A 19323-nucleotide genomic window follows, 5' to 3' on the forward strand; every position below is an offset into this window, starting at 1 on the left:
AGGAGAGTTACCCGCAGAATGTACTCCTGCTTCTACGGTAGATATTTTTATCTGTTATTTCAATAAAAATATTGTTTATCTCCAATTATCTGTGAAACTTTTGAAGGAATGGTTTCAGTGTACCTAACCCATAAATTATTGAAAGATTGTTCGGCCTTTCCCCTTTTCTATATTCTTTTTTAAAGTAAACTTTTATTAGAAATGCGAAGAATTGAAAAAAATTCCAAAAGCGGAATAAATTCCCTTGCTTCAATAAGTAATTGCTGTAAAATTTTAATTTTACCTAGTGGGCAAATAGGATGATTCTGGGCAGAGCATTGACCGTGAATAAGATGTGGACATTCCGACATTACAACGAATTTCGGGAGCTAAGTGCTATTGATGTAATTACAAATTCGTAAAAAAAAAGTACGAATTGTATCCACCCACGGGTGTAAATTTGATTATTAGGTAAGATTTGCTCATTGTTTCCTTGATAGAAAAAATAAAGTCGAGTAACTTCCCCAATGCTTTTTGGAATTGTCAGAGGAAGTTTGCATTTTTTTTATAACGAAAGCACTGGCCTTAAGACATCGTAAATGATCTGCTTTTTAATTAAATTATTTTTCATAAAATTATGGAAGGAATGAGTTATCGGCGTGGTAATTTGATGTAAATTGGGGAAAATATAGAATATTTTTGTTCATATAGACAAAAATATCAATATTATATTCAATAAAGTGTAGTAAATCCCAAAAACATGTGTTCAAAGGAGAATATTTTACGTTTTAATCGCCTTTAGTTTTTTTACGGGCTCTTAAAAAACCTCAAAGACGATCCCGATAATTCATCCAGTGTTGAATGGTGAAAGTCAAACTCAAAAACATGTAATGCGATTATTATTGGAAGTTTTCAATGCTTCACAAACTTTTATATTGATTGAAACCAGCTCAAAAAACTTTGCGATTTAGGTATCATTTGATGGAAGTGAGCATCATACCTGTTGTAATGGTCTTTTAATTGTGGTCGGTAAACATAATCCATTCAATGTTAGACATTTGAAAAAGGATTGATCTGAATTCGTCAAACAATAAACTTACTCATGATAAATAAGCCATCAGTTCAACTTTTTATCTGAGCTTGATACTTATTTGAGTTTTATATGGGTTTTTTTCCTGTGATATTTGTTTGAAATTAATTTTGAGAAATGAAATGATTCAGGAAAAATAGGAGAGAGCCTTCGCAATAAAGAGTGCCTGCGTCATAGTTGTTAGAGACCGCCCAAAATATGCCTTTAATAGATATTCTATTTATGACTGAAGTGAGATATATTTTTCCTGAGGAACGTCAGTGTTGAAAACTGGTCTTTCTATACTTGAAAAGTCATGTAAAGTGAGTTGACGCGTAATCTCTTTAAAATGATACTTGTACATAACTGCAATACAAAATCAATCGTAATATGTAGACACTGGGTTACTTATAATATACCCCGATTTCTTGACTCTGTTAGTGTCATAAATAATCTCGGTATTCTGGCACACGTGTGCAATGAGGTCGGGCTTATTTTCAACTAGTGTTGATAAAAACACGGACGGGGTGATTTTGTTTTCAAAATATGACGTTCTTCGCAGTTTTATCGAACACTTGGATAAATGTACATTGATCTGAAGCTTTACGCTTTTGACTTGAAGAAAGTGTACGCGCGCATTTGAGAACAATTACGTTTATCCATGCGTGAAATCACTACGTTTTCTTCCTTTCGTGCGTCGACGTGCACACCGACACAAGGAAGTAAGGTCACGACCGCAGGAAGAGATTCATAATTGGTTCTTTCCTCCATTGGTCCAATCCTTTCATTTCTCTCCACTTTGCTTCCTTTATTTTCTCTTCAGCCTTCGTCCGGGTGACAAGCCTTGGAGGGACCCTTCGGACACTGAAGAGAGGAACATGAGAGCAAAAAAGGCGTACGAAGCCCTTCTCACGGTCACTGCAAGGACACCGAATGACTCCGAGTACAAGAGGTAAGCAGGGGTCAAAAGACAAACAAATGTGCATGAAGGAGGCTATGAACAGAACGCATCAAACGTAGGCCAAACTTGAATTAATGAAAAGAGTTATACGTAAGTGCAAACAACTGTATTGTTATTACTTTTGTATTTAGAACCATTGGAAACGTTAATTAAATGATTTAGACGAGTTTGTAGAAGGTTCGGGCAATGGTATTTTCTTAATCTTTGTTTGGGGAAATAGGATTTTTTCTGTCTCATGTTTTAATAAGGCTGGATTTTTTCCAACCACAAAAAGGATACCAGATTATGGTTTTTATAAATGTAGCGCGCTGTCGAATTTAGTTCTTGACATAAATTTTATTAACGAAAGGTAAATCATTAAATTTCAAGAGTACATCTGATGATTAAGCTTTAGGATTGGATGTATTACGGTTATAGTTGATACAATAAGATAAATATTAGGATAATAATAATGAATGATAAAACAATTTTTATTGCTCTGGGAGCAAATTCCCTTGGAGCAGAATACATGTTACATGAGGTTCTGAAACCTATGGAGTGAAACAGGTTTACATAATGCATAGAATAAGGTAATTAAACCAGTCACAAAACACAATTTAACATCACTTGAACGAAACATATAGTACAATACATACATACAAATACAAAGAACAATGAGATCTGTACATTTATGCTCCCGCCCTGAAACATTTAGTTACTTGTTTTTCCACCGCGCTATCCGCTGTCAAAAAAAAATTTCATCTGAAATCCATTATATGAAAACCTTGTTTTAATCTTCCTTCTACAAATGCAACATAAAATAACTTCGTGATTATCCACAACCCTTCAAATATTAAATGTTCTAGAGATACCCTCCCGCTTGTCAGCTGTCGACAGAATGGTTGCCAGATGAGTGTTGTCACGAATGGAGTCTCCTTAATTTTTCCTTTTTATGAAACATAACTGAATTATTTTGGAATTCTCAGTCGCCTTGTTTTGACTGAATATTTCCGGCAGTATGATACTCAAAAGAAGCTAAGAAACAAATAAATATATCCGAGTTTAATTACGGCCAGAATGGTACTGAAAAAAGTAACGAGGTCAGTTGAAGCTATTCTTTTAAACTGGTATGCAGTTACAATCATATTTATGAATTTCAAGAGGACTGCAGTTACCTTCAATCAAATATTTAATAGGACCTAGGTGATGAGTTGCATGTAATGGAACGTTCTCTCGCTCTATTCATTCCTAAAGTTACCATTTTAAACGAGGTCGGTGAGTTTAAATACGGATTACCAGGGAGCCTTCTCAAAGCTGCAAGTCGGTTAACAATTCCTCGTGATTTGAACACTCGGAGTCTAATCGGGGTAATAAATGGCGCCGAACTCGTCTCCTCCTGCCTCCATATAAACCATGCGCATCTGAAATCTTATATTATATTTAAGACTGTATCCAGAGAACTTGTAAATCGACTTGAAGCTTTGAGAGACGAGCCCCAACAATTTTGTTAATCGGCAAACCACGCTACGTTGGTTATGTACGTATTAAAAATGAAAACATTACCGAAGAAACTGTGGGAGATGCCGCAACAGTAACTTTTAACGGAGTCATCCGGTAATGTGTATTTCAATGCAACAATTTCAGAGCGTAAAAATCTTTCGCATCCCAGTCAAGGCGAATGATTTTTACGCTCTGAAGTTGTCGCATTGGAATGAAAGCATTATTTACTTGTATTTTTCATGCTATGGTACTTGAAAGTTTTCGATTTTTTAAACTTTCAAGTACCATAGCATAGATATTAATAGTGTTCGACCACAGAAAACACGAAAAATTTACTTCGATACTATTTTTGAGTGTTCCGTGTGAGATTGAAATATAAAAAAATAGTGAGTGATTAAGTTGCATTAATATAACGATTGCTTAAAATAAACTACATGATCTATCTAAAAAAATAAGTAGAAAAATTCTGGGAAAACTTTACTGCAGATCAAAGTACAAATTACTAAAACTCTTCAAAACAGAACCCTTTTGCATCAATACACCGATGTCAGCGCCTCTGCCACGCTCCTGGTACGCTTCCTGGAAGACGTCAACGGGAATCTCGTTCAGGTACCTCGTCACTGCCTCTTTGACATAATCTAGTGATCCAAAATGGTACTAAAAGGGTTTATACGGGGATCTTACTTAAAAACCCATGTCTCGCCACCAGCAATCACCTCTTCTAAAAATTCGGGTCACTTTCACCGTGGTCCAAGAGACCAAAGCCAAGATTGTCACACAAGCAGTTTTTGAAAGCACCTTGGGGACCGTCTTGGCATTCCTTTCTCGCGGCTAAATCTGTAATAATGCAATGGTCTGCAATTTTCTGAATATTGTACTCTTTTGCTAACATCCTGACACTCGGGGGTCAATCATAATGGATTATGTGTCTCACGTTTTGCACATTTTTATCACACTGTGTTGTTGATGGATGTCTAGGGCAATCCTATCGTCAACCTCCTTGATACTCCCCAGACATCCCTCCCAGAACATCCTCTGCAAGTAGAAAACTATCACTTGGGACATTCCTCCATCGCCATAAGCATCCTTAACCATGTTAACGGTCTCCGAACCCGATTTCCCGAGTTTAACACTAAATTTAATCGCATGTCATTGCTCCATTATAAGTGGTATCGTGAATTTGTAGCGCGACCCTTGAACAGAAATCAGAAGCAGAAATCCTTAGACTGTAACGGCCCGCAGTCAATTGAAGCGGGTCGTGTTGCTTTCCCAAGACCTCTTACAATTTTTCTCGCCACTTTAGTCGTCCGCTTTGCCAGGAAAATCGTTTTACTTACTTTTCTTTTTGGGACAGACTCTGTATGAGAATATGATAATATTATTAGAAACGTTTTTTTGGTATGCAACGATTAGACGTGCAATGTACCTAAAATAAATAAACCGTACTGTTAAGTCCGGTACTCTTTATTACTGATTATGGCCGAACTATATGCGATATTGCTCACATGCCGAGCGAGTGAGAAGGCCTTTGCAGTCTCTAGCTCCTTTAGTGCTGGAAGCCAAAATCACATCATAAAAGACTGATGTCGTGACACTTTCCGCACGTCACCTCGTTTGTCGACTCGCTGGACATGAAGCATGAGGGGAAAACTGGAAGAAGATCGAGGTCAGTAAGAATCCAAGCTGTTCCGGAAATGACCAAGATGTAGTGAGTAATTTCCGCGATGGTGCCACCTGTATCCGTTGCAATCATGATAAGTTCATCTCGTGGAAATTACGACAGCGAGAGCGCAGAGTTACGGTTACATTTGAGATTCAGCTCGTCATGAAGATCGTCTAAAAATGTATGTTTCACACACACCTTAGTGGGGCATACAGAAATTATATAATCATTTCTCTCTCTCTCTTCCCTTTACCCCGTCCTCCTTCCCTCTGAGATGTCACATACTCACCCCTTTTCCCCGTATTACGTAATGTATGCCTTATTCTGTCCCTTTCTTTTTTTTCTCCATCCGCGCTCAACTAGCTTTCTCTCTCTCGTTTCGTGACCTTAATCATCCCACTATCGCTCTTTTCGTTTTTCTGTACTCCTCCACAAAATAATATCTTCTTTTTGTTTAAAAAAATGTGTGAATCCAGATTTAACCGGGTGATCAGTGCACGTACAATTACATGGAAGATGTATGCGTCCAATTACAAAGTAAAGTGAGTCTTACTTGATTAAAATAAGAATTCTGAAACACATCCCGAGGAAGAAAATTATCTCGCTTAACTAGTTTCTCACATCTCCTCGAACGATTCATATAGCGACCGTCGTGTTGTAGCTTTTCCCTCCCGCAAGCACATAACTTTAATTTTACCGCCTTCTGTGAAAAGACTTAATTTCCTTTCGTAATATTCCACCAAGAACCACCGAACCTCTCCCGTGAATATCCACTTGCAGCAACTGAATAGTTTCAGACGTGCTAGTTTAATTATCGAGTGTCCTCTTTGACCTTTGAGTGCCTTTCGGTATGGTTACGAATCGTACCATTATGATATTAAGGTGGACAGAATCAGCTACCTTGAATTCACCACTGGTCCTCATATGGGAAAATTATTGTTAGCAGTTGAATAAGACTTGAATGTAATTTGATTCAGCTGCAGCAAGATTCCTGAAAAGTTGTGCAAATTTTCTTTGGTAAATGTTCCGATAGCTTTGAGAATGGAAACAGGTCAGACAAACAAATGTCCCAAATGCTTCCTTTGACTTGAGATGAAGAGCTGGTTCTTAGTCGGAAACTTACATTACGAATAAGTGCCTAAAAACCTCTTAATTTTTTTTGAAACATCTAAAATGTCTCGCGTATTCCAATCCATTTCCAAGACTTAAAGTGCTCCGAGACGGCATTATCGACGTTTCTGGAGCAGTCGAGCACACTCCCAAAATATCCTAACATTTGGCAGCTCATGAGGGAGAGCCATCTGGGTACTTAAAGGAAGTCTATTTGAATGTTTTCTGAGATTTTTGGAGATAAAAATATACATACTAAGAGACTTTAGTTTAAAGGTTGAACAAACATTTCGTTTCGGCTCGTGCACTGCTCTTTTATCTCGATGAGGAAGTATTCCCTCGGCTATTTGTATAATATATTATTTCGTTCTCAGTAAGAATACCCGACCAAAGTTTGGCGAAACGTTGAAGTAAGATCCTTCGCGAATAGTAAATGCGAGTTATTTTCACGGAGTATTAGACGCTCTTTCCATCGGTAGCTGAGGTTTTTTACGTTTTGCTTAATGTGAGGGCAAAGTGTGATTGGAAAAATATGATTATATTTCTTGAAATGAACTAAAATAAGTCATTCGAGGTAAAACAAACTTTGTTTGACATTAATGTATATACAATGCCATGTACTTATGTGATTCTAGATCCTAGCAATCCTCGAGCCATAGTTAATTTAGCAAGGTTTTTTTTTATTTGTCTTGCTGTATTTTATATTTCTCTTCCTATTATTGCACATTTTTTGAAAAATTTTCCATATCTCCTTTTCTTTTCATCATTTATGATTCTTGGAATATGGGAATGTTATTCATGATTCTTATGGATATTTTTCTTGGCTTTTTTTATCTTGTTTTACTTTACCTGCTCTTTCTTTGCTTTGCTAAGCTTAATATTTCGGGAGGTTTTTATTTTTTGGTGTACTTTCAGGAGTCTACCCAGAACAAATTGAGTAGCTCAGGCGTGATGTGGTAGAAGTCGAACATAATGAATAACTGATCGAAGCACTCTTCCACTTGATATAATTTTATCAAGTGGAAAAGTTCTACGATCAGTTATTCACGAGTCTGCCTAGGTTATGATTTCCAAATGATTTGTTTTTCTGTTGATAGAATTGCTTTTAGTTTTGTTCTGACAACTTGTAACCCTGGCTTTAAGTGGTTTATACCTTACGTTTTAACTGGTGGATTATCAAGTGCTACTCAGTCTATTGGAATAATTTTATTACTTAACAATATCTGGTGTAGTTGATTCTATATGGCTACTTCCAAAGATTTTATGGGGGCCCAGAGGGATCAGTATTCGTATTTTGCGGACGCTTTAAAAAACTAATTTCTTCTTGAGAGATCTCTTTCCTACACCAGTCCGAAGTCTTCCCTCGGTCTTACTGCGATTTTCAAAAACAATTTACAGTAAATTTGGCAAAACAATGTATGCACAAAACACGTTAATATTTTGTAGAAACGTTAATTCCTTTTAACTCGTTGTAGCTACCTCGTTTTCAATTTTGCTTTCGTAAATTTCCCTTCTTTGAAAATGTAGCAGATGTAAAATATATAGAGGAATATAATGCTCACCTATAAATTTTTAAACGCGATCAATATACTTTTCCTTTAATTCCAGCTTTCTTTGTCCCCTCTATTGGGAAATCAACAGTACGTCTTTTCTCAAACCCAAGTTAATTTTTAACTCGTGAAGTTTATAGGTCACTGAACGGTCTCCCGTTAAATGCATGAACCTTCGCTTACGTCTGGAAGAGAAGATCCACTTTTTTAACGCATCATCTGGAATATTCATATTCCTTTTTTTACATAGGTTCTCAAAGGAAGTGAACAGGATGGCCAGGGAGAAGGATGCTGGAAAAGCTGCAGCGATGAAAGAGGCAGCAGTAGGGGACAAGAACTTTTACGTCACTAGCCCCAATTCTTCAGCAAATAGGACGGAGGAGAACGGGGTAAGAACATATGCCAATTACCGACACTTATGCATGCAAAAATCCAAGAATCAAATAGATAGGAATAATCTTCAAATTGAGCATTGATGGTTAATGGTAAGACGTGAGCTCAATAGCTGAGTATGTATGTTTTTCCTGAAGATACTCAAAATCAAACTTGGCTCTAGAAATCAAAATGTATTTAAGTTGGTAAGCAAATGCCTAAACCTCTGTCTACTGAGAAACTTTAATTTTGGAGAGATATGACGAAGACACTATTCCTCGTGCCTCGCGTTTTGGAAGCTCATTTCAAGTTGGAGGCTTTTATTATCATAGGTGTAAATGTGTAAAAGTGTAAAAAAATCGCGAGCACATAAGGCCACGAAAGTGCAGTCACGAATATGCCCAACGTATGATATTCATGAAAGCGAAAGCTTTCTTTCATAATCCCTTCACTTCTGACATTAAAAGAATTCTCGTCCTAGAACCATTATTTTCCAAATTATTGTTAAAACTTGCTACAAGCGAGGTGTATTCGAGTTCTCTGAAAGATTTCTGATCACAAAAATATTTCTTTCTACATAATTTCCAACGGAAATGTATGAATGCAGTTTACCAAAGTAATGTATCATATATTGCGTTAACTTTTTATTGTGTATTTTGGCAATTCATTGACGGTTCCATTGAAATTATGATCGTAATTGAAATAAGATGGATGTTTTGCAGCTTCTGTCACCGCAAAATGAATTTGGTTTTCTATTTACAAGTTCTTGTCCTGCATCAGGGCTTTTTCAACATATGTTTATATGATTAATATTATTAAAATTTTAATTTAAAATTATATGTATTGGCTTTTGAATCGCAACCAAATAGCAGGTGGAATTTAGCGCCTTTTGGTATGTCCTCCTAGTCTGCCTTGAATCGGTGATTTTCCATGACAGCCTGAACGTTGGCACACTCGAGGGAGAATTACATGAAAGACACTTGGCTTCACCCTGCTTGCCTTTTTTTCACCAGAGGCATATGCTGTAGCTCATCATCGAAAACCGCGATTTCAGGAGATTCTTATAAGAACTAAACCAATTACCTTTTCACCTAAATGGGTTGAGATTGCTGTAGTGAATTTTCTATGTGGATAACCTCTTCATTCCCTGCCAACGATATTTGAGGTATTGCATCTTCGGTCTTCATAGAAGACTGGGGTAAGGGTTTTTTTTATTACTCAGGGTGATCAATCAGTCGATAAAAATGAGGTAATTCGGAAAAAAATCGGGAAATATTCAATTTCCTCCAAATATTCGGGGCCAAATGGAGGAAAGGACCATATAAAAAAATAGTTAAGAATTTGGAATTTAAATCTGGAATATAATATGTAAATCTGGAATTCTCTACTAGAAGGAAACCTCTTTTAATTGTGACATCGATTCTTGCCCGATGAAGACCAGTTCCGGTCTTAGTCAGAAAAATTTTAACTTATGCTGCTATTGACTAACTTCAGTGATACACATTGGTATGCAATGCAATGAGACATGATCCATATAAAAATACCCAATCAAATTCCAAAAATCCGGGAGGAATATACGAAAAAGGATGATACGTTAGTCGAGGAAAATTCGGGAATGGAAACCCACTAAATAAGTGACCACCTAGCAGTTATTTCGTGATATCATCAGGAGCCCAACATGAATGTGAATTTCGCCGTTGCCTTCATTTTATTTATGTGAACGTAGGTACTATTTTGGTCATCCCAGAGTCAAAGTGGGCTCGTTTTCCTGCCTCACACAGCTGACGGTCCCTCTGTTCGCCCCCAGGTCAATTTAAAGGGGGACTTGGGCAAGGCCGGCGACGGAGATGACGAGGCAGCCCCCGTGTCCACGTTCGTCACAGCCTTCTACGACGCCGTCATCCTGTACGCGTTAGCGCTCAACGAGACGCTTAAGGCCAACGGCACGATCCGAGACGGCGAGAATATCACCCGGAGGATGTGGAACAGGACGTTTAAAGGTGAGGAACATGGGAGTACTTCTGGGGCAGGAGTGCCGTGCCGCAGGCGGGGGTAAGTAGCCCAACCAGATTAAAATTATTACGTTGAGTATCGAGAATTAGTTCAATTGATGCCCTATAACAGCCATGTCAGGGGGAATTTAAATTTATGTCATCGCATGGGAGAGGTTTCCGCTAGCGTGAGTGCTCAGTAGTCTCTCAGAGCGTTTTGTACATTGATTTACGTATAAATATATAATCAAAATCATAAACAAGGAAGCGATGAGTTACGATTCATTCACTTCATTCTTGTGGTTTGAGATATTTCACAATTCAGAAGCAATAGGGTATCGGGTTGGTGTGGTGGCTCGTGTACTGGATTCCCAACCCGAAGGTCCGGGTTTGAATTCCGATAGTCTAAAAATTTTTAAGGGATATCCCTATCATTAAAATGTGGAAAGAGCGCTTCAAGTCATATGGGACTTCAAATTCCTTGGGAACCCAGACCGTCTTCCTTCAAAGAGTGGGTTGACTCCAATACCAGGTTTCCCTTCCCCTTCTTTTATCTTTTATCTTGAACTTTCTACGTATCTCGTCAAGGGTTCATACAGGGTTCGTCCGGAAAATAAGTGTACTGAGCTCAGGAAAAAAATGTATTACACTTTTACATATCTTTAGCTAATATTCCTCAAAATAGGACCCTTGTGAGTCGATACACTTGTTCCAGCGGCGTTCCCATTCCTGGAACGCTCCCGCGAAGGCATCATCGGGAACCTCTAGAAGACACGTCGTCACGGCCTCTTTGACGGCGTCCAAAGTCTCGTATCGCGTTCCTTTCAAACTCCTCTTTATCTTCGGGAACAGAAAGAAGTCCGGTGGTGCCAAGTCCGGGCTGTAGGGCGGGTGCGGCAGCGTTGCCACGCCGTGCTTGGCCAAGAAGTCCGACACGACAAGCGCGGTGTGAGACGGCGCATTGTCGTGATGCAGCCGCCAGATGTTTTTGATCGCTGGCCGGACGCGGGCGACTCGTTTTCGACACTGCTCTGCTATCATCCGAACACTAAGACGACGATCAGAGTTCAGTACATCGCGAACTTTTCGCACATTTTCGTCGGTGAGTGTCGTTGATGGGCGTCGAGGCCGTGGTTCGTCGTCGACCCCTTCTCTGCCCTCCACGAACATCTTGTGCCACCGAAAGATCATGTTTCTGGACATGGCTGACTCCCCGTAAGCCTGGTTAATCATGCCGACAGTTTCGGTAGACGATTTCCCAAGCTTTACCGCAAATTTGATGGAATAACGCTGCTCCAAAAACTTCGGCATCGCGTTCCGTGACGTGGGCCGAGCGTGGAGGTTCGCGTTAACAGAGCTCCTCACTACACCACAGCTCAGAGCCGACTGCCTTTTTCAGCGTCGCTTGCCAACATACCCCCCTCCAATCGCAGCCCGTCAGAGCGGTGCTGGGCGCGCCTGGAGCGGCGGGAAAAAATCAGTACACTTATTTTCCGGACGAACCCTGTATGACCTCAGCTGTCGGTTCCCACTCTCCCAATAACTAGTTCAACCACCAATGTGCTACTCCATAGAGAAGAAACATAGGCCAACAGAATATCCTTCAAAATCTGGTGCTGGAGTCAAATTCTACAGTTGAAATGGGCATAAAAGTGAAGAAAAAACAGTATCCAGTAAGAATTAGGGAATAAAAATGCACTAAGCTTTTACCACGGTAAGGAAAAGAGGATTTAGACACAATCTTCGCAGTAGGAACAAAATGGGAGTGGAAGTCCTTCGCGGAAGACCAAGGATCACATAACTGTCTACTAAAGAGCTGTCAGATCTTAAGAAACCTAACGTTGATAGTGAATGTAGGACTGCAATCCACGAATGATCGGATTGAAATACTGGTGACTTTAATTAAAAAAGGAGCGCATTGTTTTAATGGGTAGAGTGTTTGACAACTGAGCGGAAGGCCCGGGTTCGGTTTCCGGGAACGCCTCTGAACACCCTCATCTGCACCCCTAGCAGCGTGATTCTCTGGTACCAGATCTTTCTCGGAAACCTTAGACTGTATAGGAAAAGGAACTGGCTCGAGGTGAGTTCGAAACTCACCTATGGAACCAACCTTTGATTTGATAACTGTAGTGTGTGTCAATTAAAAGTACAAAAGTTATGGACTTATGAAGTTGAATTTTAAATTTGATAAAGGTGTAGTTTTTATGCATCACTTTAGGGACATATCATCCTCTTGTTCTTCAGCTTTAATAATCAATTTACTCATTGAGCCGACTGCCAGTGCCTTCTTCAAAGCGCGCAAGTATTTTTAATTGTTCATGCTATTATGGAGGCAGCGACAAAAGGGTTTGTCTCTTTGCTGATGGCGACCAGCCAATTACACGCTTACTCGTTTACTGGATTCGTCACTAATTGTAGATGTTTGGATGCAGGAAAAGCGGAAATTTCCTTCGGATTCTTTGACCGTATTAATTAAGGAATCTAATGAGCTGAGGGCAAATTTTCCTAGCCGGCGGTGCCCTCTAACGGAAGATTGACTGTAGTAGCCATTAAGAGGGATTGCCTCCATTCGAAAAGGTATCTGTACCAGAAAGTACACGGAGGCAATTTAAGGGCTGAGTAATATTACGAGGAAGCGGATACTCACCTTGTTGTCATTAGCCTACTCTTAGGGAAAAATTGCCAAGGGCTCAAACAGTCAAAAACGTCCAATCCCAAGGTCGAACCCAGAACCTTTGAGTAGAAAATCCAGCATGCTTGCCTCTGTAATTACCCACTCCCCGTAGAAAGAAGTCGGCGACTTTGAAATATTTAATGTAATTACGCGCACCTGGCGAGTATATAAAGGGAAATTAAGATATAAATGATAGCTCCAGCCCTTTTTTTCCCTGTAATTTAAGCTAATGAGTCGGAAATGTCTTTTGCGTCTGCAGTAACAGAGAAATTGCTTTCGGGACTTTCAGAAATTTTGCTTTACTACTGTCGCAAATGAAACCCATTTTTACTGCTTTAAATCCCTCTTATTGTCAAAATATGTTTCGCTTCCGTTGATGGTAATTAAATTTAGAACTAATGAGTGTTTTGCATTTTTTTAAAAACGCCTTTGAAAGATAAGAAGCTGGTAAAATGGTCGCATTTATCTCGTTGCTGGATATACCCTCCCATATTACTCTCAGTAATTGGATTTTAGATTCACCTAGAATTGAGGTCACCACGCACCTTGCTGAGAGAAAACCGTGTGATAGTAGGGAAACATGGCCGAGGAGAAATTGAACCCCTGACCTTTTGCTCAGCTCCCTATCTTGTTTTCTTCCGGACTAGCGAAATTTTTTTCTGAATGTTTCATATTTTTTGTTGTTATTTTATTTGTATTTTCCCCTAAATAATAATAGACTGAACTCTTGAAAAGCATATTATTGTCAAAATCAGTTTTTAATTATTTTATCATTTTATTAAGAATTATAAATTAACCAGATTTAAGTTTTAAATATATTTTATTCCTATTTTTGGCCCTTGATTCATGAAATCTTCCGTAATGAAGACCTAGGTGGGCAATTCCACACACACTGGCGAGATACTTGCGGAGGAAAAGTTTCACAAGGATTACGTATTCTGGAAAACCAAAAAATTTCCGCGCAATTTAGCATTAAGTATTCTTTGGTCAAATAAATTAGACCACGCACTAAAAATTGCACGGGGTGTAAATTTGGAATTTAGAATAATGATGACTCCTGGCGCACCTAACATTTCCGTTGAATTTTGAATCTGGCCCAAAAATTTTATTTAAAGATAACTAACCTTTAAAAAAACTTGAAGTGAGCTATTTCTGTCATCAAAAATTATTTTAACTACTTAAACTGCTAACTTTAACTGTTTAACTGCTAATTTGTTATTTTTATTATCTGAATGTTTTTATTTCTGTTTATCATTCCTGTTTGTTATTCATGTTTTTTTTATTTCTGTTTTGATTCTTATTATATCATTGATCATTTGGATCGAATGGTTGAATTACGATATTAAAAATTGGCTCATTTTTTGAATTAAAAAAATATACTTCTTCTTATCTTGTTTTGTTCATTCACTTCATGATTGAACATTTATTTTCAACAAATTTTATTTATTAATTTTATCTGATCACCTTTGTCATCACAAGTATATATAAAGTTTAATCCCTGGTCTATGGACCCGTATTGAAGTGATTCGAGAGAATATTAATAGAACCTCAGTGCTATGCCAATGCCGAATCTCGGGCGAGTAGAATACACAACTCCCATCCAATGGCAGTGATACGTTAATCGCATTACAGAAGAAAGTCTCCTGTAGCAGACATACGAAATCAGAAATCGTAAAAATGAAAATTCATTCAGGGAGCTGCACGCATTTACCTGTGAATGAACATCGCATTCATCCCTTTACCTTGCTTCATGAATTTTCATTTAGTGAGTTGCAAATGAACAGCGATTTTGGAAGTTGACTATTGTAGCGCAGTACGATGTAATTGGATATCGGCTAGAGGCCCACTAATGATGAAAGAGGTTTTACGCCGTAACCTTATTTCAAAGCTTAACCGTGAAAAATGGATTTAGGCAAAAACTGTATCAAAAAGCAAAGTTTTTGAATAAGGGATGAGTACTGATATGAAGATACCAACAATAAAGCATGTCAAAGTTGTATGACAGGTGCCAATCGATCTTATGATGATCCGTTCATCTTACGTAGTATTTCATTGTTTATTTTCCCCAAGATGTCGGGTAGAAGGACATTTTCGCAAGGTCTCTTAAAATCATTATCCATAGAGTCCTTTTAACTCTTACGCGCAATTTGATTGCCATAGTAATGACCCGATGGCTGGTTTGAGAGGTAATTGTAAGGCCCATCGGGTACTGCCGGCGAATGAAATATTCACTTCAGGTTAGGTTGGCTGTATTGGTTGACTGAAAAGTAAGCAGGATCTAGAACTTTTCTTGGCTGCAAAAGTTCAACAATATTTTATTACTGCCCCAATGTTTGCTGCAGCTCCTCGTGATTTATAAACCCATTAATGCTTTAAAAATATCCATATCTACTTCGGAAGATTCTTTCTCCATCTCAGATTAGCTTTCAACATCCGTTAGTGTCTGTTCAATCCTTGTTTTCTCTCTTCTTCAAATTTTATTACCCAATTCACCTCATTCCTCTATCCCCTGTAAAACTTCCCAGTCTTCCTTTCTCTCCTCTTCCTTTTGTCATCCTCCTCCATCCTTTCATTACAAAAGCAGAGAGCGGACTATTTCCCGTCGCGCATTTCCGGTTTCGGTCATTTCCATCGAAAATAGAGAGGAGTTTGGCTACCAAGTGGAGCATACACAATGGTGGAGCGGACTATTTATCGTCGTGCCTGGTTGAACGCGGCTTTTCCCATCTAAATTAGCGCTTAATTTCCGATTCTGTCCCGTTTGTTTAATCTTTTGTTTGATGTGTTCCCAATGCTCGATTATTAACGCTTTGTCGATATTAGTGCGCCATTTTGGAAGGCACTCAGAGAGCATCTCAGTCGTGTCCTCATTAAAAAGTGCAGCGCCATGAGGACTTGCTGTGACGGTGGTAGAGTTTTATGATGTAGTTTATAGCACATCGACCACTCTTCTACAGTAGAAAAAACTTCGGGTCCGCATTCCTCCGGAGTCTATGTAAAGCTGGTGAGAATAATATACTGAGCCGTTCAATCCTACGCTCTATAAATAAATGTAAATATAACTAAACATCTTCAAAAATTCTCTCCATTTAAATGTTATTAAATATAACATCAAGATAAAATGCTTGGATAAATATTTTTTCATTTTCATATTCAAAATTTGCGTCATCATTGAAATCATGAACGCTAATATGAGGGGCCACCATCAGGATATAGTTACTTCCGATTTAGAAGAAATTATGATGCCACTCATCCTACCAGTGATCTTTATTAAACATATCTAATGTATTATTTTGAACAGTGGCACTAACACGTTAGAACTATCCTATTAAATTTAGCTATTTATATTGAGGTGCACAAGTGAATTTTTCAAATACATGGTGTGTATCTGCCTAACGGTTGAAAATGTAAGCTTTTTGAAATTTGACAGCGCATTTTCCTTATGAGCCATCAAATTCTATTCGGAAATGCTACATTTGCGTATCGGAGTGCGTCTGACTTGGTCTTAACGGGAAAAACCAGTAATGTTCGGAAAACTAATTCTATTTGGAACTTAATCTTGTTTGATTCATTTGCTGTTGTATTTTTTGTTATTTTTTTGAGTGCTGTAAAAGCTATCTTACAATGTTTATTCATATAACAATCGCGATACATCGATATTTTTGCGCCATTTTTGTTCAAATTCGAAATAATCTCCATAGATTATTATTGGGTTCGTCCGGAAAATAAGTGTACTGAGCTCAGGAAAAAAATTTATTACACTTTTACATATCTTAAGCTAATATTCCTCAAAATAGGACCCTTGTGAGTCGATACACTTGTTCCAGCGGCGTTCCCATTCCTGGAACGCTCCCGCGAAGGCATCATCGGGAACCTCTCGAAGACACGTCGTCACGGCCTCTTTGACGGCGTCCAAAGTCCCGTATCGCGTTCCTTTCAAACTCCTCTTTATCTTCGGGAACAGAAAGAAGTCCGGTGGTGCCAAGTCCGGGCTGTAGGGCGGGTGCGGCAGCGTTGCCACGCCGTGCTTGGCCAAGAAGTCCGACACGACAAGCGCGATGTGAGACGGCGCATTGTCGTGATGCAGCCGCCAGATGTTTTTGATCGCTCGCCAGATGTTTTTAATCTCGTGCACTATTGTTTTTGGCACATTACACTGCTCTGCTATCATCCGAACACTAAGACGACGATCAGAGTTCAGTACATCGCGAACTTTTCGCACATTTTCGTCGGTGAGTGTCGTTGATGGGCGTCCAGGCCGTGGTTCGTCGTCGACCTCTTCTCTGCCCTCCACGAACATCTTGTGCCTCCGAAAGATCATGTTTCTGGACATGGCTGACTCCCCGTAAGCCTGGTTAATCATACCGACAGTTTCGGTAGACGATTTCCCAAGCTTTACCGCAAATTTGATGGAATAACGCTGCTCCAAAAACTTCGGCATCGCGTTCCGTGACGTGGGTCGAGCGTGGAGGTTCGCGTTAACAGAGCTCCTCACTACACCACAGCTCAGAGCCGACTGCCTTTTTCAGCGTCGCTTGCCAACATACCCCCCTCCAATCGCAGCCCGTCAGAGCGGTGCTGGGCGCGCCTGGAGCGGCGGGAAAAAATCAGTACACTTATTTTACGGACGAACCCTGTATGTAGAGAAACTCGTTAATTAAATTTCAAAAATGATTTCAATTCAACCTTACGTAATATATTACTCAAAATGAGAGCTCAATAAAATTCACATTCGTGTTTCAAATGGGGACTTAAGTTAAACTCAAAGCTAAAATTTAAACTAAGCCGAATACAACCATGTTAAATTTCAATGTGCGATAGGAATATCTTTAAGAGTATGCCTACATATGTCTATCTAAATCATGGGATGAGGCATATGTTGAATTAAGTCTGAAATTGGAATGCCTAAAGTAAAATTTCAGTTGTGCTTTGTGATCTAACTGTTTTGTTTTTAATATTCATATTTATTTTGGCCAACAACGACTATCAAATATGCTCACGCTTGGCGACTCGCTTAAATGGTGGCTACTGGAGGCAAATAGACTCGATTCTAGTATCATTATTTTTCAATCGGTTTTCCCAAACACCATACGTAATCAACAGAAGTGACTCAATCGATAGCAAAGGGATATGGAAATGGCTAAAAGAGAGAATCGACATGTTAACCCAGCGTGAAAGAAGAAAAAAGTATAAAGCAGATACGCGACTTGAGAAAATATAATTGTACGGAAAATTAGAATGTATGGAGACTAATTTTGAGCGCGATAACGTTGAGACTCATTTTTTACAAGTGAGCTCGCGCACGAACACAAAAATTACAGAAGTAGAGAGAGAATTTAATGAGATGAGCCCAAATGAACGCGTCGCAACATAGGTCTGCATTATGAATTGTGATCCTTTAACCACTTGTTGATATGTATTCGTTTTACGAATAGTTTGAACGTACAGCCGAGAGAGAGCGGCATTCAGACTTGCTTTGACCGTGGGGGAAAGAGAATTCTGTTCTCTGTGATATTTTTTACTTTAAGTCATACGCTCTTGAGTTTTCACCCGCTTTAAATAAAGGTTTTGCCTATCTCTTCTGTTTTGTTTTTTCTCGATTTCTCCCTTATTGTATTTGAAAGATATGATGCTGAGTTCCTCCAACGTCAGCGTGCTTCCAGATCGGTGCCTTCATTTTCAGATTGAGCTGAATGTTAGAATATCCCGTAGTGGATTTCAAAATATAATTATTTGCAATTTGAAATAGTGCAAAGTATATGTTTTTTATGCATCATAAGTGAAAAACTCATACAATTCGTAATTCATTATAAGCAAAGTCGTTAAGTAACCGTATGAAGTATTTCGTATTCGCGGCTATTCGCGAAATAAACAAATTTAAATTAATGTGATGCTGAATTGGATTATACAAGTATAAATGCTCTTTATGAGCAAATTAAAATTCACCAAAAAGTCATATAATTCATCCTTAGCAAGATCTTCAATCAATTGTTAACTCGGCCATAAGAAATAAAATTCTAAAAGTGAAACAATAAGCTTTTTTAAATGTTTGAACCATTACGACTCGTGCAAATATTCCATGAACAATATTTTCTAAGGTTTCTCTGCTGCCCTTCGTACTAACACTAGATGATGGTCCAAATGCGGGGCGTCCGGAGGTTTTATTTTACCATCCATGGCGATTTCAGACAAACTCTTCCTAAGGGGGAGGGACTCTTTCGATTCTTGGCACATCCCCCTTTCCCCTAAATCCAAGAAGTACCGAACTTTCTTCCCTCGCAATCGCCCCATCGGTCGATTCCCCGATCTTTGGACGCCAATCCGTTCCGGCAGTTCTGCTCTGGGACGTCCTCCTGGGGGGGGTCCCAAGGTGGCCTGAAGGTGGGGAGGGAGGCAAGTGAGAGAGAAAAAGTGAAAGTGAGGAACAAGAAGAAGGAGATAACATGAAGAAACGTGGGGGTTGTAGAGACGGAGG

General features: G+C 39.0%; 1 protein-coding gene across 1 annotated transcript in view; it reads left to right on the top strand.

Moving 5' to 3' along the window:
* The window catches only part of LOC139696656 (atrial natriuretic peptide receptor 1), a 370838-nt gene that overhangs the window by 98302 nt on the left and 253213 nt on the right, over nt 1-19323 (top strand). The window contains exons 3-5 of the mRNA XM_071595471.1: nt 1872-2000; nt 8062-8200; nt 9991-10183. Of these exons, the coding sequence (XP_071451572.1) occupies nt 1872-2000; nt 8062-8200; nt 9991-10183 (461 nt within the window). The remainder of the gene's footprint in view (nt 1-1871; nt 2001-8061; nt 8201-9990; nt 10184-19323) is intronic.

Source organism: Hetaerina americana, unplaced genomic scaffold, assembly GCF_022747635.1.
Source record: "Hetaerina americana unplaced genomic scaffold, ioHetAmer1.1.p SCAF_7, whole genome shotgun sequence".
In the NCBI taxonomy this organism is placed as follows: domain Eukaryota; kingdom Metazoa; phylum Arthropoda; class Insecta; order Odonata; family Calopterygidae; genus Hetaerina; species Hetaerina americana.